The sequence below is a fragment of the Cervus canadensis genome, chromosome 7 (assembly GCF_019320065.1).
Source record: "Cervus canadensis isolate Bull #8, Minnesota chromosome 7, ASM1932006v1, whole genome shotgun sequence".
Taxonomy (NCBI): Eukaryota; Metazoa; Chordata; class Mammalia; order Artiodactyla; family Cervidae; genus Cervus; species Cervus canadensis.
In genome coordinates, this window is record NC_057392.1 from 44,756,516 (window position 1) to 44,782,640 (window position 26,125).

Genomic DNA, 26,125 nt, shown 5'->3' on the forward strand with positions numbered 1-26,125 from the left:
CCCTCACCTTTCAGTGGAGAAACAGAAGCCATGGTGTTCCAGCTGGCCTAAGACTTGACCTGAGATCTGCATGTCTGCCCAGTCCTGAGCTCCTCCTCCTATTCTCCACTCAACACTGGAAAGTCACTTTCCCTTGGTAACTAAGCCCTTTCTCCCTTGGTTGCATCACCCCAGCCACATGCGCCTGATCTCTACACCTGTCACTGACATAGTCCAGGACCAGTCCTCAGGGTGGCAGGTAGGTAGGGGGGTCCAAGCTTAGAAACAGCACCACCCTGAAACAGCTGCCAGCACTCCCACCAATGGCATTACCACTGTCTACAACACCATCAAGCCCCCTCCACAACACAGTCAGTGATACAGAAAATGGACATTTTCTACTTTTCCTTCTTAACTGCTCTGTTGTGGGTTGAACTGGGTCCTCCAAAAAGTCATGTTGAAATCCTACCCCTGCCCTCCCTGTGCAACCTGTGAATACAACCTTATTTGGAAATAGAGTCTTTGCAAGTTATGATGAATTCACATGGAAATAGGGTGGGCCCCAATCAAATGGCTGATGTCCTTACAAGAAGAAAGAAAATTGGACACATATACAACATAGAGAAACACAGAAGAGATGGCCATACAAAGATGGAGGCAGAGACTGGAGGGATGCATGCACAAGTCAAGGAAGACCAATGGCTTGCCAGCAAACCATCAGATGCTGAGACAAGGAAGGACACTTCCTAGAGCCTTCAGAGGGAGCATGGCTCTGTCGACACCTTGATTTCAGGCTTCCAGCCTCTACATCACTTTGTCGACAAAGGTCCATATAGTCAAAGCTATGGTTTTTCCGATAGTCATGTACAGATATGAGAGTTGGACCATAAAGAAGGCTGAGCGTTGAAGAATTGATGCTTTCAAACTGTGGTGTTGGAGAAGACTGTTGAGAGTCCCGTGGACTGCAAGGAGATCAAACCAGTCCATCCTAAAGGAAATCAGTCCTGAACAGTCATTGAAAGGACTGATGCTGAAGGTGAAGCTCCACTACTTTGGCTACCCGATGCGAAGAGCAGACTCACTGGAAAAGACCCTGTGATGGGAAATATTAAAGGCAGGAGGAGAAGGGGATGACAGAGGATGAGATGGTTGGATGGCATCACTGACTCAATGCACATGAGTCTGAGCAAACTCTAGGAGATAGTGAAGGACAGGGAAGCCTGGCGCACTTGGCTTGGGGTCTATGGGGTCACAAAGAATTGGACACAACTGAGCAACTGAACAACATCAACAAGCCTCTAGGATAAGAAAGAATAAGTTTCTGTTGTTCTAAGCCACCCAGTGTGTGATGCATTGTTTATAGCAGCCCTAAGAAACTAGTAACCCCCTCACATATAAAAAGTCTGGAGGCACTCATGGTTCCCATACACAGGCTTTCTCCCTACAATTTCAGGAAAGGCCCTCAGAAGCAGTTCCCACCTCCCCGAACACCACTCCTCACCCATCCTATCTACCAACAATGCACATGCTAAGTCTGCCCAGGGAGCCTGCAGGAAGCAGGTGAGAGGCCAGCCACCACTAGGGTTTGGGGTACAGTTTGCTGAACACCTTGGTTTATGTCTGGCTGTGGGCACAACCTGTTTTATATGGTTTGGCTACAAACAGTCTAGAATCTGTTGGCCTTTATTAACAATGACTGATGGTCCCTCTAACAGGCTGAGAGAGAGGTCACAGGCAAGTACCATCCACAGGAGACAGATCACTCTCATGGGTCCAATAGTGGCCTGTTAATTGGGAAATTGTTCAAGTAATAGGCTCTTGGGTGATACGGAAAAAAAGCCAAAAAAGAGGATCATACCTTTCAACCTGGTAATGCTGTTCTTGGAATATAATCCAAGGAAATGACACAGAAAAAAAAAAAGCCACTTGGACAAAGATATTTATAGCAGTGTTACTCAGAATTGTGGACTAAAAACTGGAAACGTTAATTGAAGAACAGTTTAAAGAGAGTATCATAATAATACCTAACGTTTCCTGAGTCCTTACTATATGGCAGGCAACACGCCAAGTGTTTTGGTTGGATTATTTCATTTCACCCTCACAGAAATTTTATGACAAAGCTGTATCATCCTTATTTTAGAGCTAAAGCTATTCAAGGTCACACAACTAGGAAGTGGCAAGTAACCACTATTTTTTGCCCTCTGCTTAAAATAGTGACTTTACTATGGCCATGTGAAACTGGGCAAGTTCTTTTTAACTTCCCTGAGCCTTGGATCCTCAACTATAAAACAGAAATAAGAATAATAAGACTTATTATTAATTAGTCTAATAAGTCTAAATAGCCTAATAAGTCTAATATTATTAATAATAATAATAATAAGACATCATACGACTGATAAAAATTAAATGCAAACTGTGTGAAACATTAAGTAAACTATAAAACATTATCCAAATGAAAAGTACTTATAGCCACTCAATGATAACTGAATATCTTATGTGGTGGGGGTCCAACTGTAGTCTATTTTGCATGCCAAGTTGAACAGTTAGAATTTTATCTTTCATGCAGTAAAGGTTAACATTGTTTTTTAACCAGGGATATTACAAGCATATCTGTGTTTTAATGTTGTCTTAAGGTACAATAATAGAAAATCATCTCAGGATGATAAAACTGGAACTTTATTTAATTTCCAATCCTCAACAAACTTTATGAGCTCTCTCATAAAAACCCTGGTTAGATTCCTCCAGAGGGTGGGCAGAATGGGCCTGGAAGCAGCAGTTTCCTTAATTCACTGACTTGCTGCAGGAAACATAGGGGCCTCATCCCCTAAGAGCCGGACCCAGGGCTCTAGAATGCCAGCAAAGGAAAGCAGAGACCCTGGAGCACACAGAGTGGGAATGTCCTGACGGCACTTTGGGGGGACTCTCCTCACCCCTCCCTTAGCCCATGGAGCTGTAAGGATGGAACAAATGTGCTATGCCCCCAGTGAGGGCCTTCACATGTATAATATGGGAGGGGCAAGGCTATGACTGTCACCACACCTAGAGGCAATTATGTGATTGGTTCCACTAACCAGGGTCTGGTGCAATCCCAGGATCCTGTTCCCATCCCAGTGAACCAGGCTCAGTAAGATAAAAGCACCAAACAACCCAAGGCCTCACCTACACCAGGGAGTCAGCCCCTCCCTGCCCCAGAGCAAATTCAGAGACTCAGCCCCTTCAGGAAAAAAATATCTGAGGTGGGAGAAAGTGACCAATAGCCCCTCTCCATACCCTAGACTTCTAATGGATTTTCCCATCATGTCTGAAACCTGCTTTGTATTTCTCTATAGACTTGCCCACCACTTCTCACTTAATATCCTTCAGAGTGCCCTCTCATCTCTCAGGAGAGGGTTGACATGTTTAATGTAACCCTAGCAACAATGCTGGGAGGTTGTGAGCATCTTCATTATAGAAATGAGTGAAGGTAAGTTCAGACCAGCTAAATAATTTCCCAGGCTCATCCATCTAGTCATTTGTTGAGGTGTGATTCAATCCCAGGTCTGCGGAGCTGCAAAGCTCAGACCCTTCCCATCAACCACACACACCCACTGTCCCAATCAATGAGAAGCAGCTGAGATGGACTCTGTGTACCACCTGTACAGAACCTGTCTGGTGAGTGGAGTCGCCATGGCACAATGTGGTCAGTGCACAGCTGCCCAGAGACACAATGGTCAGCCATGCTCATGTTCAGTAGGCAGACTGGCCCACCCCTCCTGCTCTGACTCTCCCACACACCTGCAAACCCCTCAGTAAAAGGGGACCAGGGCCCTTGAAAGGAGCTAGTCAAGCCCTTTCAGAACACCAGCACTGGGGCTGGCATCTGGATGCCTGAATTCTTGTGCCAACCACAACTCTCAGGAAAAGGAGAGAGTAATTAGAAAGCAGTTCCCCACAGACCAAACTTAAGTCATGTTTCCAAAATAGCCTCTGAAATGAAAGATCAGCCTGTGCCTGCAGTGACAGCACTTGGACCCAACTCCTCCACACAACCCCCATTTCCTCTAGGCCCCTGAGAGAACCATAAAGCAAGGTCAGCAGAGGTACCATGAACATATACAGTTCTTCCCACACAGCCACAATATTTACTGACCACCACTTTACGCTTGAGGGGAGATAAGAAGTGACATTACTGTGGCCCTGCTCCTGAGAAGCTCGAGTTCAGTGACAAGCTAAGAAACAAAGACAGAGACAGGTGCAGACCAGATGCTCTAAACTAAGTGAAGTTTATCTTGGGAATGCAAGGCTGGTTCAACATTTAAAAATCAATCAATGTAATTCACCACATTAACAGACTATAGCAGGGCTGGGCAAACTATGTCCCACAGGCCGGATCCAGCCTATTGTCTATTTTTGTAAATAAACTTTTACTGAAACACAGCCATGACCATTCATTAACATATTATCTATGGCTGCTTTCATGCTACCAATAAAAAAAAAAAAAAAGGACATAGTATAGCCTGCTAAGTTGAAAATTTTTACTATTGGCTCTTTTCAGAAAAATTTTGTTGACCCTCGCTTGAAATAACTGGGAAGAGAGCCCTTTCACCATAAAACTATAGCAACTCCTACTCCCTCTACTCTCTGTTCTACAGACCAGGTTGGGAAGCAGATGTGAACACTAGGGTCCCAGACTCTCTGGGCTAGACGGCCAGGCTATTGCCTTCCACAAGCAAAGCAGTTCAAGGTGTGACTTCCGCTCCTCCCTCACACTGGTCCAACATTCAGGCAGAAGCCCCAGGGCTCTCTGGAGAATCAACTTAGGTCATTAATTAATTTATTTGGCTACATCAGATCTTGGTTGCAGGCTCTCTCTTTGAATACCACACTGTCTTGATTATGAAATATTTCAAAATCATCTTATTGGCTTCTGCATAAAAACCTACTGGAGGTTTTGTTAGTATTGTATTGAATCTATAGATCCATTCTTCCTTTTCAGAATTGTTTTGACTATTCTAGATCCTTTGGAAAAGAACTAAGTTAAAGATTCACACTCAGTTCAGTTCAGTTGCTCGGTTGTGTCCGATTCTTTGTGGCCTCATGGACTACAGCACACCAGGCTTCTGTGTCCATCACCAACTCCTGGAGCTTGCTCAAACTCATATCCATCAAGTCAGCGATGTCATCCAACCATCTCTTCCTCTGTCGGCCCCTTCTCCTCCTGCCTTCGATCTTTCTCGGCATCAGAGTCTTTTCTAATGAGTCAATGCTTTGCATCAGGTGGCCAAAGTATTGGAGTTTCAGCTTCAGCATCAGTCCTTCCAATGAATATTCAGGACTGATTTCCTTTAGGATGCACTGGTTTGATCTCCTTGCAGTCCAAGAGACTCTCAAGAGTCTTCTCCAACACCACAGTTCAAAAGCATCAATTCTTTGGCGCTCAGCTTTCTTTATAGTCCAGCTCTGACATCCACACTGGAAAAACCATAGCATTGACTAGATGGACCTTTGTCGGCAAAGTAATGTCTCTGCTTTTTAATATTCTGTCTAGGTTTGTCATAGCTTTTCTTCCAAGGAGCAAGCGTCTTTTAATTTCATGGCTACAGTCACCATCTGTTGTGATTTTGGAGCCCCCCAAAATAAAGTCTGTCACTGTTTCCATTGTTTCCCTATCTATTTGCCACGAAGTGATGGGACCAGATGCCATGATCTTAGTTTTTTGAATGTTGAGTTTTAAGCCAACTGTTTCACTCTTCTCTTTCACTTTCATTAAGAGACTCTTTAGTTCTTCTTTGCTTTCTGCCATAAGGGTGGTGTCATCTGCATATCTGAGGTTATTGATATTTCTCCCATCAAAACTTGAAGCTACAATAATCAAGACAGTGCAGTATTCAACTAGAGAGTCTGCATGCCGCAACTACTGATCGCACATGCTCTGGAGCCCACATGCCACAACTAGAGAGCCCACACACCACAACTTCTATACCACAACTAGAGATCCGTGCACCACAGTGAAAAATCCCACATGACTCAACAAAGATCCCCTGTGCCACAAGTAAGATTTGACACAACCAAATTAATTAATTAATTAATTAATTTTAAAAAAGACAGTGTAGTATTGCTGAAAGGATATACACATAAACCAATGGAACAGAATAGTCAGAAACAGACCCACACATACATTCTCAATTGATTTCCAACAAAGATACAAAGGCAATTCAAGAGGGAAAAGATAATCTTTTAACAATAGTGTTGGAGTAATTGGATGACTGTATACAAAAAAGAACCTTTATCTACACCTTACACCATGTGAAAAAAAACTCAAAATGGATTAGACCTAAATGTAAAACCTAAAACTATAAACATCTTAAAGAAAGCATTGGAGATACCTTTTTGTTTTCTTTCTTCTATACCACCCAGCAACCCTTCCTAGATTTTCATTTCACTTGTGTAAATATCTATGTTGACATAAAAACATGTATACAAATACTCAGAGTGAATTATTCATTATCACCCCAGACTGGAAACAGCTCAAATATCCCTCAACTGGCAAATAGAGAACACATACAATGACATAACACTCAGCAGCAAAAAGGAATGACCTACTGGTCTACCCAACAACATAGAGAGCCCTCCAAGACACTGCACTAAATGAAAGAAGGTAAACTTAGAACGCCACATACCATAAGCCATCCTGAGAGAGGCACAGTCATAGGTACAGAAATCAGATCAGTGATTCCTACTTAAGGTCTTCAGGTGGTAGACGAGTTGACCAGGAAAGTGCACAAGGCAATTTTTAGAAGTGAGGGAAATATTCTGTATCTTGATTATGGTAATACTTACATAACTATGTTTGTCAAAACGCAAAGTTGTACACTAAAATAACTGAATTTTACTGTAGGAAAAATTAGAAAAATTTAGAAAAATCATACTTTGTTTTTTCTAATGTGAAAAAAATGTCTTAAAAAAGATTCCATAATGATGCAACATTGGAAAGAAAAGTTATTGTGTAACTAAAACAATGCCTACCACTTGTCAAGCAATGGAATCAAAAGGCAATAGAAACTGCTACATTTATCAAAATAAAGCATACTTTTCAAAGGTAGGGAAAGTTGGTGTTACTAATTCATGTGCAACATGTGATGAGTTGGGTACTGAATAATAATTGTTTCAAAGCTTCTAGTTAACTTTCAGAAAAAGACACTTAACTTTTAGCAATGTTATTTTCTTATAGAAAAACCAGAACTAAAAGTATAACCTAAAGGAAATGTAGATAAAACCCTTGTATACTTTAATATTCCTCAGAATTATTCTGTTGATCCTAAAGGGGCTGAAGATGTCAAAACTGTGGGCACACACAGAATCAGCCAAGGAAAGCAGAAAGTTCTATCTCACTTATCACCATAAATGTTAAAAAAAAAAAAAAAAAAAGAAATCCAATAAAGCATTAGAAAATCAAAGCCAAAAGGTGTTTAAAAAAAACCTATATATCATAACCAAGTATTTACCAAAGAATTTATCTTAAGAATTCAAGGATGGCATAACATTAAAAAATCATGAGCATAGATGATCAAAAATAGCATTTTATCTTGAAGTCTTGTATAACTCTGATAGAAAAACACAATTCAGAAGGATCTGAATACTTTGATTATAATAATACTGAAGAAAGACAGTATGATTAAAACCACATTGAAACTTAGTCTAAAGTTGTATATATTAAAGGAAGTGTTTTTTCCCCCAAGAATCTAGAAAGTGATGTAAATCTTATAGCCTACGGTAACTTGAAATCAAGAAAATATGAGAATGTTACCTCTTTTCATTATACAACTATTACCTTTTTTTTTCCTCTTCAACTAGCAGAATTGGTTTCTGCTAATTTTTGTTTTTGTTTTTTACAATAAAAAATAGGTTTACTGGAATGTTTTTAGTTATAGCTGAAGGCAGCAACATTTACAACATTTAGCTTTCGTTACATCTATAAACATGTGAACACTGCTTGCAAAGCAATTGTTAGTATGAGAAGAATCTTGCAAATATTGATGGAATGATTACACACATCTTTCAGCATAATGATTCGGTATTCTGCAGAGGCTCCCTGACCACCAGCCTGATCCCCACCTCGATGCAATAAAAAACTGGAAATAGAACTGCCATATGACCCAGCAATCCCACTCCTGGGCATACACACTGAGGAAACCAGGTCTTAAAGAGACACATGCACCCCAATGTTCATCGCAGCACTGTTTATAATAGCCAGGACATGGAAGCAACCTAGATGCCCATCAGCAGACAAATGGATAAGAAAGCTGTGGTACATATACACTATGGAATATTACTCAGCCATTAAAAAAGAATTCATTTGAATCAGTTCTAATGAGATGGATGAAACTGGAGCCCATTATACAGAGTGAAGTAAGCCAGAAAGATTAACACCAATACAGTATACTAACGCATATATATAGAATTTTAAAAGATGGTAACGATAACCCTATATGCAAAACAGAAAAAGAGACACAGATGTACAGAACAGAGTTTTGGACTCTGTGGGAGAAGGCGAGGGTGAGATGTTCTGAGAGAATAGCATTGAAACAAGTATACTATCAAGGGTAAAACAGATCACAAGCCCAGGTTGGATGCATGAGACAAGTGCTTGGGCCTGTTGCACTGGTAAGACCCCGAGGGATGGGATGGGGAGGGAGGCGGGAGAGGGGATCGGGATGGGGAACACATGTAAAATCATGGCTGATTCATGTCAATTTATGGCAAAAACCACTACAATATTGTAAAGTAATTAGCCTCCAGCTAATAAAAATAAATGAAAAAAAAGAATTAATCTATAAAAAATAAATAAATAAATTCAAGTCCTTATGTCATTAAAATAACAGTACGAAATATCCTTATCAGTGTTTGACTATATATACAACAGTGAATTGGCAAGTATCTAGTTTCAAATTAGACCCTTGGAATATGGCAAAATCAAGGCTAGTTATCTTTGCCTCAAACATAATTATTAAAAGCAACATTTTGTTGGAAGGGAGGGAGATAATTGGAGATTCTCAATGCTCCAATTTGAAGTGATACTTGCCTCTTAATTTCTTGAAAAAGAAGCTTTGAAAGTTATATACATGGGTTTCATTTAAATTATGCAGCAACCTTTTATTATTATTGTCCCAGATTTTGTTTAATGAAGATCTGTCATCAAATCAAGTACGGTATTTCACAACTATAAGAATGATAATCACTAACAAAAGAGTAATACCAACCAAAGCCATGATGGCTTTTATTTTGCATCCGCACCACCACATTTGCCTTTGAAGTTGTTTGAATCTGTTGCTAAAAGCAGTTGCATTATCCAATAAGCTTTCTGACTTGTCCTGTAGTTCATCTAGTCTCTCCCCTCTTTCTATTACCTTTGTAATACTGTCTTGCATGACATCAATGACTTCATCCACCTGATTCTGAACATGCTTAATTTTATCATTTCTAGGTCCAAATCTTGGTCCAGATGGTCCTCTTAGAAAAAAGTCCTCTTCTTCGTCTGAATCATCTTCTAAAAGATTTCTCCTTTTACTTTTCACAGAACCTGCGACATCATCATCATTCAGGTGACACTTGAACTTGGGAGGCATCTTTTTTAATGAGGTGCTCTTCTACTTCCCAGCAGGATAAATCTTTACCACCTGAGTCTCCTGGAGGAGGACTCCCCGTACCTCCCGTGGAGGGTGCTGGACTGGCAGGGGAAGGAGTGGGAATCGGAAGAAGAGAGCGGGGAGGAGCAGTTTCTACTAATTTTGAAGACTCCTTCCTAATACACAAATCAAAGAAATAATTACCTAGTAAAAAAGCATTGAAGATTGATTCTCAATTCTGGCTGACACTGTAAACACCTGGGGAGCTCTGTAAAAACAGATTCCCTGACCCCACCCAAGTCTAGGCTAGGGACTGGGAGGCATGGTTTATTTTGCCAACAAGGATCCCAAAGGAATTTTGTTGTTAGTGGGTTCTGAAAGTCTGTTATTAGGAAATAAAAGCTTCAGGCATGTCTTCTCCTTGAAATTTTTTCAAGGTAGTTGTAAATATAAAAATTTTAGCATAAATAAAACTAAACATGTAAACTTTTCATAATAATGTGTGACTTGTCACCATCAAAAGAATTTATAGGGACCAATTCAAGGTCCCTACAAAAGTTCAAACGAGGAAAAGAACTTGAAGCTGAGGTGAAGCTCACGAGGTCAAAGGCAGTCTCCATTTTGGGACAGTGTCTGACATGTATTAGGAACTTAATCATTCCTTGAATAAATATTTAAGGATAGAAGAACTTGTCAATCAAAGAGGAAAGTGACGAATATTCCAGGAGAGGATAAACTCACATAGGCAAAAAGACAGGAAAGTGCAAACTGGGTTTAGGGACAAGAAGTTAACAAGTTCCATTGCCTTGGAGGTCAGATTACAGAGGCCCTTGCACCTCAGGTTAAGGGTGTCCTGTGAGAAGCAGGGAGCCATGGAGGGTTTCTGAAGATGGAGTGACACAGCCAGATTGGGCTTTAAGATTAACAAAGCAGTCAAGTGTAAAATGTATTTGTGCCACAGTTAATAGTCCAAGTGTGAGCTAGTGAAGCTCTGGTCACGAGCAATAGCAATATGAAAGTAAAACCCAGGGATTCTCTCTGCCTGGGATAACCAGTAGAGGGGGGAACCATAGGAGGAAGCGCTGAGAAGTTGTGGTGCTGCTTCTGCAACCAGCTTGTGCCTGAGGTGGCTGCCCAGTCACAACAAAAAGCCTGAACTCCCTAAAATACTTCAGTTGAAATGCTGTGGGATAAAATCAGTAGTATCTACATTAACTGTCTCATGCCCAGCACGAGGCCCTACTGTGAATGTGAAGACAAGCTTCCGTAGTAATAAGAGGCAAGTTACAGGTACACTGAAACAGCCTATTGTCTTCTGAACATGTCCACTTCCACGTTACCAGCCAAGTGACTATGGAAATGCTCTGTTGACACTAAAACAAAAATGTGGAATGAGAACTTAACCTGAATAAGGGGAAACAGTAGGGACAGGTCCATTTTAGGCAAGTTCTCTGAATGGGCTGAGTACTCAACAGGAAACATGCAGAGTTCAGGAGAAAAATAGAACAGTAATGCCTAACCAGAAAGAAGACATTTTGGAGAAGTGAGGCAAATGAGGGGAAAGTACCTTCTCCTGGAGCGGCAGAGGGGAGATGCCTGAGGATCTTTCTTGAACACTCCAACTCACCCACCAGTCAGGCCTTAAGCACAACCAGGCACCGTGGCATGTCAGATACTAAGACTACTTACTGGACTAAGAGCAAGGACGTGGAGATAAACCATGGCCTTTGCCCTCAGGAGCTCGTTACCTAGTGTGACACCACACCTTATGACTCCATGGCAACTAAAGGTTACCAAGCACTGTTCATCTGCCCACAGGTTCCTCAGGCAAGCAGAGAAAAGGGCCCCTCTCCAGTTACATGTGTGCTTGCAGAGACCTGGACAGCACTGGAGCTGTGCCAAACAGCTCCAAACCACAGCCTCTTCCGGGTTTTTCACATAGCCTCCACCTAGTCCATCCCAGGCAAAGGAGAAGAGTCTTTCCTTCCAGGGTCAGTGGAGACTGGCAAGAGCTTCCATGTTCAGTTCATGGGGTGAAAATTCCTGTGAAGGATGGTGCATTCCAGACTCAAGGCGGGTTCAGAATACAGTGTCAGCCCCAGGTGTCAACTCTGGGTACTGGGTAGAATGGGGGCTGGGACTTCAGGGGTAAGGGGGAGCTGCGTGGGCAGACACAAGGTACTTTGGGGCCCTGGCAGCAGACATATGGCAGTGATGACAGAGTCAGGCCAGATAAAGAAGGAACCTGCTTCCCAGGGCACTCTCAGACTAAAGGAGACAGCCTTCAAAGACTCTGGGGAACCAGAAGGGACAGATGAGAGAACCAATTTGCATCCATTTCTCTGCCTGCAATGTAGAAAACCCAGGTTCGATTCCTGGGTTGGGAAGATCCTCTGGAGAAGGGAATTGCTACCCACTCCAGTGTTTTGGCCTGAAGAACTCCATGAACAGAGGAACTTGGCAGGCTACAGTCCATGGGGTCACAAAGTCAGAGATGACTGGGCAACTAACACTTTCACTTACACTCTGGTCAAAGTCAGGCCTTCTCACCCAATCACCGTCCTCCATCAGAGTGAAGAGGTAAGAACTCTGGCTATTTCCAGTTCTGCACCCAATGTCTTCGCCTCCTAGACTAGGGTTTCCACCTCACTATGATGCAGCTGGCAGGTGGGCTGACAGAAATGAAACATGAGGAAAGAACACCAAGCCCTGGGAGCCCAAAAGTCTTTATGGGGTGGGCTTTCACTCTGGATGTAGATTTGCTTCTTATAATTTTTGACCCAGGATAAAGTGAAAACAAAATTGTTCCAGGAACATTCTGGGCAGCAGAGGGAAAACTCCCCCCAAATAAATCTCAGGACAAGCTGTTCTGCATGGTTGAGAGCTCACCACAGGGCCAAAGGTTCTTCACTAAGTTCTAACAAAGGAGGAGAGGAGAGCTTTTGGAGACAGCAAACAAGTATTCCCACCTTCCTCTCTCCAGGCCAGTAACCACCCTTTCTCCTGCTCCCTGAAGAAAAGCTTTGAGGCCTTTCCTCATCACATCTTGCTACCCGAAATTTCTTGCTACCCGAAATTCTCCTAATTGAGTCTGAACCACAGAACTAACCCCTCTTTTCTAATTATATACTGCATTCATGTTCACTGTTTCCCCATAAAACCCAAAGTCCCTTGGGCATAGTACCTTCCTTGTATAATCCTCCACAGGGCTAGATGGAGAGGAGGTCTGTCATTCATGCTTGTTGGCTGAGGTATAGGTCATTCCATAGACCTAGGGAACACTATACAATATACAGAATTATAGCTATTCCTTCTTTCATACCTCTCTATATTCACACATTCACTTCATTTATATAAACACCCTCACTGACGAGGAAACTGCACTCAGCCCACAGATGTTAAATACCATACCCAAGAACAGCCAGCCAGTGAGTGAACAGGATGGCTCTGAACTCAAGCTTAACTCCAAAGAGCATACTCTACCCTCATGCTCCTCTCTCTCTGAAGGAGAACCGCTCTGCAGCAGAAATATCAATCTCTGAAAACAAAACAGATAAACAGCATCCTCAATGATGAAAGCTCAACTGTGAAGCATTTCAGTTCCTGAAAGATTATGAGAACTAACTCATAGAGTCCTGCATTCACAAATTAGCATCCATCCAATCTGGGGTTCCAGAGTCAGGGGAAGCAGGTGGAAATTAAGCAGCAGATCTGAAAGAAAAGGAGATCCTTTCCTCACCCCTTTTCTTTTGTTCTCCAGAGGGCTGTGTACTCAGGATCCAAAAGAAGAGGGGAGAGGAGAAAGGGGGACAAAAGCACCAACTGTGGGGGGAGGGGACAACATTGGTATATTCGAGAAGCCAGATCTATATGGAAATTCCCTCATCTCCCTTGCGGGGTGTCCCTCACAAGCATTCCCCTCAGACACAAGGGACAGTGCGAGCCTCTGGAAGTCCAGCCTTAGCCCCACGAGCAGCAAACAGGGAGGAGTTCCTCCAGGCTCTCCTCCTGCCCCAGCCCGGTTTCACAAGGACCACGGCCCTGACAAGCAGGAGCATCTGACATGGCAGGAGGGCTACATCTGCAGCTGTAGTGACAGTCCTGAGGTCCGCCCACCTTCAGGCTGTAAGAACTACAAGTGCTCAACCTGCTGGCTTAAAGCAAATGGAGAAGTATGAAGCCAGAACTCAACAAACAGACAAGGGAATTCATCTGCAGAAGGGCACAGGTGGGCACAGGTGGGCAAGGTGAGTGGCTCACACAGCAGCCCCCGGCCCCGCACACTCGCCTTTCTGTTCTCGTGGAGCAGGAGGCGAGGGGAGCAGAAGGAAGTGGGCAGACATCACTTGGCACAGGAGCCTGTCCCAGTGCCATCTGCACTGCTCTCTGGATTCCCAGCCCCAGGCCACCACTTGTATGCTTTCCATGCAAATGCTCCTACCTCATGCCCTCTGGGTACACTCCCTGGGGTTCAGAGGAGAAGGACACAATAGTCAGGTTGGGAGAGGATAACATCTTGTGTTGGGGAAGTTTACTTTCTAAGGGTTTTTCTCTAAAATTCTCCACAATTACAGAAAGGATAGGACAGGAAGCTTATAAGAATGAACAATTTCCCAATCAGAGTTATGTTGGCTTGAATTGAGGGAAGGGCAGTTAGGCTGCCAAGCGGCCCTAGTGTATATTTCCAGAACACCAAGAAGTGTTTTCAGAAAGATACTAAGTAAGAGTCCACATGTTCATTGGGTCTCTGAACCCCTACCGGGGCAGGGCTGCATTCTCAAATTGCCACCTCTTGAATCTCAAAAGACAAAGTGCCAATAAATCAACTAGTTCTGTTTCACAGACTCAGATTCAAATTTTTGGGGGGGAGTGAAGGATGTGTGTGAAGCAAGAGGTCAATCTTATAGATACTGAGGCCATGGTGATCCCAGAGCATTCACAATCTATTCCACTGAGGCTGGGGCAGACCGCCCTCCCCCGCTACCATTAAAACCCCTCTCCCACCTTTGGTTCTGTAAGAGCCTCTCTCCTAACCCCAGCACCATCTGGGGCAGCCTCCTCTGACAATTTGTCCCAGTGGATTCCCCTGGAGCTGCCAACCAGAAGCTCCTGCCCTATGGTGAATGCACCTGTCTGTCTAAGGTCTGGGCAGTAGGTGGGTCCACCTAAGCTGACCAGTTAGACCGGGAACATCCCCAGGACCTACTCTGTTCTGTACATGTCCCTTAACCTCTGAGGAAATAGTCTCCTGAGGAGAGGGTCAGCAAACCTTATATCAAGAAAAAGCGCTCCAAGGCCTCAGCTCCCCCCTCCTCAGTTAGTTAGATACTACACAAAATAAACCAAATACACAAATCCTTTGCCACCTGGGGCAGTTTTCCAAGCTCATGCCTAGTAGTGCCTGAGGACCAGCATTTTTGTGCATCACGAGTGAGGGAACTGATATGCACATCCTGGTGAAAAGGCTCTTGTGCAAGGCCCCAGGGTACCCATTACCCAGTCCAGTAGCCAGCATCCAGCCACCCCCCCCCCCGCTATCTGCCAGGACCCAGTGCCCAGGCTCCCACCTGCTCTGGCTGAAGGCTCTTAGCCCAGTCAGGATGGGAGACGAAAGGCCCACCTCACTCTGGGCCTTGAGAAGGAACATTCCATACCAGCCCAGGGCACCGTGGTGCCAGCAGCATCACCTTCCACATGGCTGCAGTATGCAGGGAAGGGAAAGAGACTAAGACAAGACCACCAAAGAGAAAACACAAGGGGGTTAAGAATTTAAGACAAAATAAAGAGATGGAGGGGAAGAGGGAAATAAAGTGAGGAGAAAACAAAACTATTTTGCTACAACCTGAGATGCCTTTTAGGCAACCAGTAAGGTTACCAGAAGCACCTACCCTTCCCCCTGTGCTTAGTCGCTCAGTCGTGTCTGACTGTCTGTGACCCCGTGGACTGTAGCCCACCAGGCTCCTCTGTCTATGGGGATTCTCCAGGCAAGAATACTGGAGTGGGTTGTCATGCCCTCCTCCAGGGGATCTTCCCAACCCAGGGATCCGAATCCAAGTGTCCCACTTTGCAAGTGGATTCTTTACCATCTGAGCCACCCGGGAAGCCCCTCCCCCAGAGACTTTGTTGGATCTGTGGATCCTCCACTCTTTAAAGGGTGAGGGGTTCCCTAAACAGTCCTCTCAAACCCACCATTTACAAATAACTTATTGACCAGCTGTGCATTTTGACAAACAACTGCACTAAAACAGGGAGGAACCCACAGCCCCAGGTGGAAAGGGGACACAGCATAGTCAGGCTGTGGGGTGGGTGGCAAGTGGGGATTTCACATACTCTGCTCTTTGCACTCAGGGAGAGGAGGGATGGTAGAAACCAGTGGCCGAGGCCTGGTACTATTCCCACTGCCTGAGTGTGCCCCCACTTCCCCCCAGCTCCTTCCATTGCAATGGTTATTTTTACCCTTGCTAGGCCGCAAAGGAGCTGGGTCTTTCTACTTCAGGTTACTATCCAGAGGATGGGCCCTCAACAACAACAAATGCTTGAAAAAATCTCCCCACCAGCCATCTTCACATCTGCAACACCACTCCTAGAAGTTCAGTCCTTTGGGTCTTGAAGAGTGTAAGTAGCCACAAGTTCCATGGAGGAGTTCTGCCTTAACCACTGACAGCTAACACCTGGGATTTAGTTTAGCCTAAACTTTCTAACCGCAATGATCTGAGAACAAGAGTCTTTCAACCATAAAACTGGTTGAAGACAAGCAGGCAGAACAGCAGGCGGGGGCCTTGAGTGAGGAACAGGGAGAGAGAGAAAGACTGCAACGCCTGGCGCCCCAATTTTGTCTGGGACTCCGGAGCTGCACCCATTGCCCTATCTTCCAGGGCTCGCCTTTAGACAGGGAGGACTTTCACGTGGCACACCCGCCCCGCAGCTGTCGTTCCCCAGTTATCCTGCAAGGCGCTGGGGAGCTGGGAGAAGAGCCCACCTTTCTTTCTTGCAGGCTAGCGGCGATTTGCACCACTCAAATCAACGGTATCCCTTTCGGATGACGCCTATAGAGACAACGGCGTCACTGTCCCCAGGCACCACACCTTCCAAAAGAAAACCGAGGCTGCTTGGAAGTGCTGGGTCGCCCCCTTATGCGTCCCCCCGCCCAACTCCTCGCCGCACACAGGAACCCCCCTCCAACAGTGGAGCATGAAGCAAGCTCCCGATCCAGGGTCCCGACCCCGCGACCCCCGCCCTCGAGGAGTGACTCCAAGGGGCCGCGTCGGGACAAAAGCGTGGGGCGGGTTCACTCACCCGCGCAGCGAAGGCAGCCCGGGAGCCGAGGCACAGCGCTCGGCAGGGTCGTCCCGCGGGCGCGCAGCGCGGGCTCAGCGCTCAAAGCGCCGCTGGCGCCTGCACTGGGAGCAGGAGAGGCGCGTCCGGGTCGGTGCAGGGGTGAGCCGCTCGGAGAGTGCGCGAGCAAGTGGGAGAGCCCCTCAGAGCCCAGCGCTCCGAGTCCCGATCCAAACTGCGGACTCGGACTCACACGCGCTGGTTTGCATGTCATTTGCATAGCGCACTGGGAATGGACCCGCGGCCCTTGCGCCACGCCCACCTGCCCTCCTCCCGGGGTCGCGAGCCGAGAATCCGGAGCGGAACCGGGCGCGGGACGCCGGTCCACTTAGCCCTTCCCTCGCCCCGCCCCAACTCCTCGCACACCGGACTGGTGGCCTTCGGTGTGTTTTCTCGTGTTTTCCCCTGGAAGGCCACTCAATACACAAGAGAAGACCATACACTGGAAAAACTCAGTAGACTTTAAAATTAATTAATCTTTGATGTGGCTACCAAAAAGAACAACGACTCGAGTAGATTCCCGAAATGAATGCAATTTTAGTTTTCGGACAAAGTATCGCGAAAAGCGTGCTCATTTTCAGAATTGGGCACAACGTGCAATTTTGTTCAGGCTGGATAACTTAGTCCTTAAAAAGGCGGATTCTGGAGTTGAGAACTCTACCCCTTAATTTCTAGCTGCAAAATTTGGAGCAAGTTACTTATCTCTGTTACTCGTCTCTTGTTTTCTTGTCTCTGAAATGGGGACAAAAAATCTGCCTCATAGGAATGTAAGGCTTCAGTGAGACAAGCCTGGTAAAGCGCTTAGGATAGCCCCTAACAGAGTTACTTTTAAACGTGCAAGTATGAACTTTATCTAGGGCCTCCCTGATAGTTCAGTGGGTATAAAATCCGCCTGCAATGTGGAAGACACAGAAGACATGGGTTCAGGTTTTCACCCCTAGGTCAGGAAGATCTCCTGGAGAAAAAAATGGCAAGCCACTCCAGTATTCTTGCCTGAAAAATCCCATGGACTGAGGAGCCTGACAGGCTACATACAGTACATGGGGTGCAGAGAGTGTACACGACTGAGCACAGACATAATCTATATGTACTTAAAGGAGAGGCAACTAGATCATGGTGAGGCAAGCAGCAAGGAGAGGAGAGGAAGAAGCTATCAAAGGTGGAGAGAGAATGCCCTAAGATTAGAGACAGTCTGGAAGGTTCACACCAGGGTTCCCCACCCAACTCTACTGTGAGGCTAACCAGACCCAGCTCTGTGAAAGCATTTCTATATCTTCTTTCCCCACAGAAGATCGAAGTTTGAAGACATTTTGAAATGGTATCATGGGATGCTCTGGAGAAATCTTAAAAATGTTCAATTTAGCTACTTATTTAAAAAAAAATTAAATAGGAAGTGTACTGTGGTGGAGAGTCCCAGATTGTGAGACCCGCGTGTTAGACCTGGGTCTGGTGCTAACTTTGTGGAGCTTGCGGAGTCACTCGCTGTCTCTGGGCCTCAGTTTTCTAATCTGTAAAATGAGGATGCTCCTTAGGATGCTTTTTGGTTTGGGCTTTTTTCCCAGGCATCTTCCTACTCTGAAACGTTAGCTCCAGGGTTCCTCAGATATTTTCCTTTGTCATGAGTTAAGAATCCCTCACTGATTTAGAGGATACCTTTAAAATTTTTTTCCTCTTGCCTAATATTTACTTTGCATCTGCTATGAAATATTGTGTAGTGCTTCCTGGTCTCTTCATTTGCACTTGCCTTTTGTTGCATCTATTATCCATTTTATTATCAGTCAGTTCAGTCGCTCAGTCATGTCCAACTCTTTGCGACCCCATGAACCACAGCACACCAGGCCTCCCTGTCCATCACCAACTCCTGGAGTCTACCCAGACTCTTGTCCATTGAGTCGGTGATGCCATCCAACCATCTCATCCTCTGTCGTCCCCTTCTCCTCCTGCCTTCAGTCTTTCCCATCAGGGTCTTTTCAAATGAGTCAGTTCTTCACATCAGGTGACCAAAATATTGGAGTTTCAGCTTCAACATCAGTCCTTCCAATGAACACCCAGGACTGATCTCCTTTAGGATGGACTGGTTGGATCTCCTTGCAATCCAAGGGACTCTCAAGAGTCTTCTCCAACACCACAGTTCAAAAGCATCAATTCTTCGGTGCACAGCTTTCTTTTTAGTCCAACTCTCACATCCATACATGACTACTGGAAAAACCATAGCCTTGACTAGATGGACCTTTGTTGACAAAGTAATGTCTCTGCTTTTTAATATGCTGTCTAGTTTGGTCATAACTTTCCTTCCAAGGAGTAAGCGTCTTTTAATTTCATGGCTGCATTTTATTATAGTTATGCTCTAATAGTTGTCAGCTCCTAGTCTTGCATACTATTGGGTTGGCCAAAAAGTTTGTTTGGGTTTTTCCTTAATAGCTTATGGAACATACTTTTTGGGCAACCCAATATAATTTTCCATATTTAATCTTAGTTCTATAGGCAAATATATATTTAATGTTCATCATTGATTCCTTATGTCTTTCTAATCTTGCCATTTTGGTATGCAAGTGTTTATTTCTGGATTGTCTCTTTTATACCATTGGTCTATATGTCTGTTCTTATGCCATCCTACTTTGTTTTGCTCTTTGGAGCTTTTTATTATGTTTTAGAATCATAAAGTGTGAGACTACTGAAAGGTTGTTGCTAACCATGAAAGACACCAGGATTCTTGGCCTCCAGAGGAGAAGAATTCAATCCAGGGCCAGAGACGAGGCTTGATCACTCAGAACTTTTGTGTAATAAGGTTTTATTAAAGTATGAAAGAGATAGAGAAAGCTTCTGACATAGACATCAGAAGGGGTACGGAGAGTGCCCCCTCACTAGTGTTAGCAATGGAGTTATATACTTTTAATTAGTTATTACATTGAATCAAAAGAATGGAGGTTGTAAAGACCTTACTAGACCCACTCCCATAATTTACATTTTAAGATAACAGGATTCACCAGAAGGTTTTTTCCAGAAACTGTCCTCAAGCAGGATACATTATTGTTATATAATCCCAAGGAATGTAAAGGGAAAAAAACTTTGTCCTTTCTTCCTCCTTGAGAATTCCAGACCCCTCTCTCCTTGGGGCCCCAGGACTTCCTATCAACCTGCCTAGGAATTGACTCTCTCACTACCAACTTTGATCATCTTTTCTGAGATCATTGTGGTTATTTAGGAGTCCCTAAATGAATTTTAGAGAGTTCTCATATGTATTTTAGGACTTCTTGTTCCCTATTTCTGCAAAAATCATCATTGAGATTTTGAGAGAGATTGCATTGAATCTGTAGATTGCTTTGGTTAATACAGTTTTCTTAACAATATTAAGTCTTCTAGTCCACAAACACAAGATGCTTTCTTGTTTCTTTTCTTCTTGCCTTTCTTTTGACAATGTTTTGTAGTTTTTGCTATAAAAATTGTTCACCTTCTTGTTTAAATTTCTTACTATTTTTTTGATGCTATTGAAAATGGAATTGTTTTTTAATTTCCTTTTATGATTGTTCATTGCTAGTAGGTAGAAATGCAACTGGTTTTTGTTTATTGATTTTTGTATCCTGCCCTACTATGTCAATTTTTTTCCACTTCCAAAAATTTATCCTTAGTGTGAAGTCCTGTCATGAAAGGGAATCCTGGCTGGCCAGTTTTTAAGAGTTAATGGGAGCTGGGCTGTACCAGTCCCTATAAACATGGCTAATGACTAGAGATCAAGAAGGTTTGCACAAAATTATAGGAAATATATCACTGATCCTGAAAAATGCCATGGTCCAAACACACAAACCTAGTGCATGAAGGCTGGTTTGTTAAGATTAAATAAATCAGTTTCAGAGAGAAATGTCTATTTGTTCCCTTAGATGTCCTAAAATAATGCAAGTTAACCCCATTGCCCCAAAGCAAAACACTAGTTGCAGAAAATATCCTTCTGCTTGGTGGGGAGGGGGTGCCTGTTTATTTTTACTGCCTTTCTAAGAAGTTTAATCTGCAAGTCCTAGCCTCCATCTGTCTGTGCATGTCCTCTGCACTTCCTTCCTGTCTCCGGATCCCTCCTCTGGCCTGGTCCCCTTCATTGCTGGGCCCTCGTTAGGAAAACCAAAGAAGAAGGAAAGGGAAAAAAGAGAAGGTAAAATATCATAATTTATTAATCTCTGACAAGTATCAAATAATAAATAGCTCACCTTAGTTTATGAATTCATTAAATCCACCTAGATCACTTTTGGTGGATTGAGGTTCTCAAGTCTGGCCAGAGGTGGGACTCACCTGTGAAGCTTTTTTAAAAATACTTATGCCTGGGTGCACTCACAGAAATTGATGCCGTTGATCTGGGATGGGGCTTCGGGAATGGTTTTTTTAAAAATTCCCCAGTAATTCTGATGTGAGATCAGAGCTGAGAACTGCTTATAGCTACAATAAAATACACAGCAGAAAGATCACTTTAGAAATTAACCAACAGTGCTTTTGTTTGGCTAATGATTTCTTTAAAGACAAGTGCCTTGTCCAGTCATTGCCATATGAAAATACAGACATACTGAACTCCAGAATGTGTTTGTTCCTGTAAATATTTACTATAAATTGCTTTTCTGTACTTAAAAACCTATTTTGTCATGCATTGTCATTTTATCATTGAAAAATCTTATATTTGGGGGAAAACATTTGACTACAAAGCCAACAGTGAAGATATAATTTCAAATTCAAGAAAAAATGTTTAAATCAAATTTTAATCATTAAAGTCACATATTATAATAGCTAAAAAAAAAAAAAAAGGAAGAAAAGAACTCTACAGAAGGTAGAAAATAAAAAGTACCTGTCATCTCCTCCACAGTTGCAGCCTGCAATCCCACAAGTATCCTCTATTGAGAATTTCTTGGGCATCTTTTAGGAAAGGGCTATTTTATCATATAACTTATTATAATAATAATTCTAAAATTTAGTTCAAAATGTTATTTTAAAGTTCTTATGGTTACTATAATGTTAGAATCAATTTTAATATATAAACCAATGATTTCAAGCTGCAGAATCCCCAGATTCCAAGGAGGTGACAGGGGAAAGCAAAGGGGACTTGGGTCAGGTTCCAGGTTTATATAGTCTGAAAGAATTGCAACAACTCTTTTAATGAAAAGACAAATAAGAACTCAAATGATCACATTCTGTTATTTCACATTCTATCATTCTTCCTCATATACTACTACTAATAACCTATAGGGTCTCTATTTGCTTCCACTCCTCCACAAACACACTGTAGAGGTTATTTTAGAAACCATAGAGGGAAACACTATAAAAAGCCAGTACAGCAAAGACCATCTTTAAGGAGAAAATGAACACATGGAAGTCACAGCTGAGAAAACTATATACTGTAAAGCAAATTTTGGGGTGTTTATGGCAACCCACTCCAGTACTCTTGCCTGGAAAATCCCATGGACGGAGGAGCCTGGTAGACTGCAGTCCATGGGATCGCTAAGAGTTGGACACAACTGAACGACTTCACTTTCACTTTTATGCATTGGAGAAGGAAATGGCAACCCACTCCAGTGTTCTTGCCTGGAGAATCCCAGGGACGGGGGAGCCTGGTGGGCTGCCATCTGTGGGGCCCCACAGAGTCAGACACAACTGAAGCGACTCTGCAGCAGCAGCATATGTAAAACCCTTGATTTACAAATTCAGTAAACTCAATTTTCTGCATAATAAGAATCTACAACCAGATACCATCCATTAAAAATCCTTTGTTTTGTAGAAATAGAAATGGAGGTTCTAAGTCATACATTTCTACCTCAAATTCTTCTGTGAAAGGACAATACTATAATGATAAGATCTTCTGAGTCAGCCACTTGGTTTGCATGGAAGCTATGTCATTAACTAGCTGTGTGACCTTGGACAAGTAATACATTCTTCTGGGCCTTAAGTTCCTAGTTGTTAAAAACGAGATACAAATGAAATAAACTCAGTCTACTTCATGGTGATGTTTTGAAAGTTTAATGAGAAGATAGACTGCAAAGCATATTAACTCTGGACTCCAGTGGGCTAAAATTCTTTCTATTATTTTTGTATACACAAAGTGAATGAATGAGTATGTTTCTTGTAATTGTTTATCTGGGGAAATAAACAACAACAAAAAGGTATCCATTGCAAAAACAAAACAAACTATATCATAACAACAAAATGGAATTTTGGGGGGAAAAAAAAACAGAAGAAAAATTTTTTGGAAAATTTTTAGACTATCCTAAATTTAGAATTAAATTAGTCTAGATTATCCCAGCATGTTTCATAATGGTCTTCTACATGTCCATGTATCCACTGGAAAAACTGGCTAAGTCAAGAGCCCTCACATGAGGGCTGATATTAGGAGGCTGGCTAAAACAGCAATATTGTAAATTCCTCTTCTTTGTAGGTCTTCCAGGGCTCATCTGGTCCCTGCCCCAACCTCTCAGCAAGACCTTACCTAAATAGTCTTAGAGAGATGTATATCCACCTTTCCTTCCTGATAACATAAGGAGGAGCTTTCACTTTAATTACAAGTTCTAGTGACTGAACAGTCTGTCTAAAAAGTTCTTTCTTATGTCTATAAAATCTTCATGTTGCTAATAAAAATCCAGTCAAATCATGTTAGTGACAAAATTGCTAAATATTTATAAATAAATTTAACAAGATAGACTTAGGATTTATCCTGAAAAAAAAAAAAAACTATTTATATTGAAAAAAACTAAGAGGAAAAAAACTATTAAAAGACAAAATGGGATTTTAATAAATTGAAATCCTAAAAGGAAAGACAATAAAAAACTGTTAATTCTAGGAATTTTAATATATAAATTTAATGTAGTTCTGATTAGAATTCCAACAAGGTTTTTCTTGGAATTAGATAAGATGATTCTAAAATTCAGTAGCAAGGGTGGGATGTTTCGAGAGAACAGCATCAAAACATGTATATTATCTAGGGTGAAACAGAACACCAGCCCAGGCTGGATGCATGAGACAAGTGCTCGGGCCTGGTGCATTGGGAAGACCCAGAGGAATCGGGTGGAGAGGGAGGTGGGAGGGGGGATCGGGATGGGGAATACATGTAAATCCATGGCTGATTCATGTCAATGTATGACAAAAACAACTACAATGTTGTAAAGTAATTAGCCTCCAACTAATGAAAATAAATGAAAAAAGAAAATAAATAAAATAAAATTCAGTAGCAAAAGAATGCCAAAGAATAGCTAATACAACTATAAAATATAAGAAAATGAAGAGTGCGTATACACGGAACTTACTAAGATATCAGCTGTACTGTAAAGTTTATGTATTCAAATCAATATGCCATTAGTAAGGATATATAAAAATGCATTTGTGGAATAGAAAAAATAATTGATCATTATTACAGTGGCTAATAGAAATGTTTATGTGCCAAAATGGTAGTTCAGTGGGAAAAAGATGAACCCTCTTTAAAAAAAAAAAAGTACAGGCATATAACTGGTTACCCATATGAAAGAAAATAAAAATGGACTACTATCTTACACTAAAATCAAAAGTAAATTGCAAACAAATTAAGTATTTCAGTATAAAAGAAAAATACTTTTTAAACCTGAAGAAAACTGTCTGTGAGATTATATATGCAATCAATGATTTGGGAAGAGTTTCCTTACAAAGAACTAAGAAACTATAAAATAAAGCCAAGCATATTTGACCACATACAAATAATTCCTTTTTTGTTATTTGGCAAAAGGTACTAAGACAAAGTTAATAGCAATCAATATGTTTGGGAAATGTTTGTGCTACTATATTCTTCATTATCACTTCATCACTTCACTAAGACAAAGTTAATAGCAATCAATATGTATGGGAAAATGTCTGTGCTACTATATTCTCACCAAGGATTACTTTCTATGCAAAGCACCCTTAAAAACTGATAAGACAAAACCAACAGTGGGAATAGAAAATTGTGCAAAGGATACAAATAGACAATTCTCTAGTGAGTAAAGCCAAAAGGCCCAACAAACATAAGAATATAGTCAAATTCACTAGAGATCAGGGAAATAAAAATGAAAGTAATGTAAAATTGCTTGACACCTATCACAGTGGCAAGAACAAACACAACATAGCAAAGCTTCCACTGATCAAAGGTGGAACAATTTAAAAGTATCTGTAAGAGTCACAACTACAGTGGATTGAAACACATCAAGTAAATTTAATCCATGAATTCACAGTGATGCTAAAGAAACAAGTCACCACTGAAGGATGCTAGGAAACCAATTCATTATTTTGAAAATTGGTAAAAAAACTGGAAAGAGTCCAGTGGAGAGTGGAGAGTGGAGGACATTTTTCTTTATAGATGTATTCTATGTCACAGATGAAAAAGGATAGCTAGTGTTGTAATCCTAGTGGATCTGGACACTGACCACGAGTGATTTGCTAACATCACAAGGGAGAGATAACCAGATATTATGTGAGTCCCAGTGAAGAAACTGACACCATCTGAATTATTCTTGTCATAAAAGTCAAACTCGAGTCTGACCAAGCCTCTAGACTCCACTACCAATTCACAGGAAATAACTAGGACAACATTCCACTACAACAAAGGGATGCAATCTGAAAAATTCAGACTGTAAGAAACTTCATGGCATTGTTAACCTGGTTCTTTTAACAAATAAATTGTAAGGAATAAAAAAATGGAGGGAGAGGCTATAAGTTAAAAGACACAAAACACTTTAATTTGTTGCAATTTGTGGGCCTTGTTTGAATCTTGCATGCATGCTAAGTCGCTTCAATTGTGTCCAACTCTGTGTGACCGCATAGACTGTAGCCCGCCAGGCTCCTCTGTCCATGGGATTCTCCAGGCAAGAATACTGGAGTGGGTTGCCATTTCCAACTCTAGCAGATCTTCCCAACCCAGGGATCAAACCCACGTCTACTAAGTCTCCTGCATTGGCAGGTGGGTTCTTTGCCACTAGCACTACCTGGGAAGCCCATTTGAATCCTTACTCAAACAAAATGTAAGCACTGGCTGACAATTTCATGAATAACTATTGTTAATATTTTAGATATTGTAATAATATTGTGTGCTTTTATCTTTTAGACATACACTTATCTTTATAAATGAAATAATATGGTATCTGAAATTTGTTCTAAAATAATATAAAACATGGGAAGTAGATGTGATAGAGTCAGCCATGCATGGATGGTGGTTGAGGCTTCCAGAAAGGAACATG

The 26,125-nt window shown here is 42.3% G+C and overlaps 2 protein-coding genes across 4 annotated transcripts in view; both read right to left on the minus strand.

The window, feature by feature from the left end:
• The window catches only part of MYLK (myosin light chain kinase), a 285,327-nt gene extending 268,221 nt beyond the window's left edge, over positions 1 to 17,106 (minus strand). For 2 of the 3 annotated variants that reach the window (XM_043473160.1, XM_043473157.1), the window contains exon 1: positions 16,881 to 17,102. The gene's annotated coding sequence lies outside the window, so the exon portion shown is untranslated. Of the gene's footprint in view, positions 1 to 16,880 lie in introns of all 3 variants that reach the window. The other variant, XM_043473161.1, reaches the window with a different exon arrangement.
• On the minus strand, positions 9,110 to 16,583 carry LOC122444647 (vesicle-associated membrane protein 4-like). Its single transcript, XM_043473166.1, has 2 exons — positions 16,564 to 16,583; positions 9,110 to 9,760 (listed from the first exon to the last, which is right to left on the minus strand). The coding sequence occupies exon 2, from the start codon at positions 9,582 to 9,584 to the stop codon at positions 9,159 to 9,161; it is 426 nt and encodes a 141-aa protein (XP_043329101.1). The 5' UTR covers positions 9,585 to 9,760; positions 16,564 to 16,583; the 3' UTR covers positions 9,110 to 9,158.
• Positions 17,107 to 26,125: the final 9,019 nt, after the last annotated feature.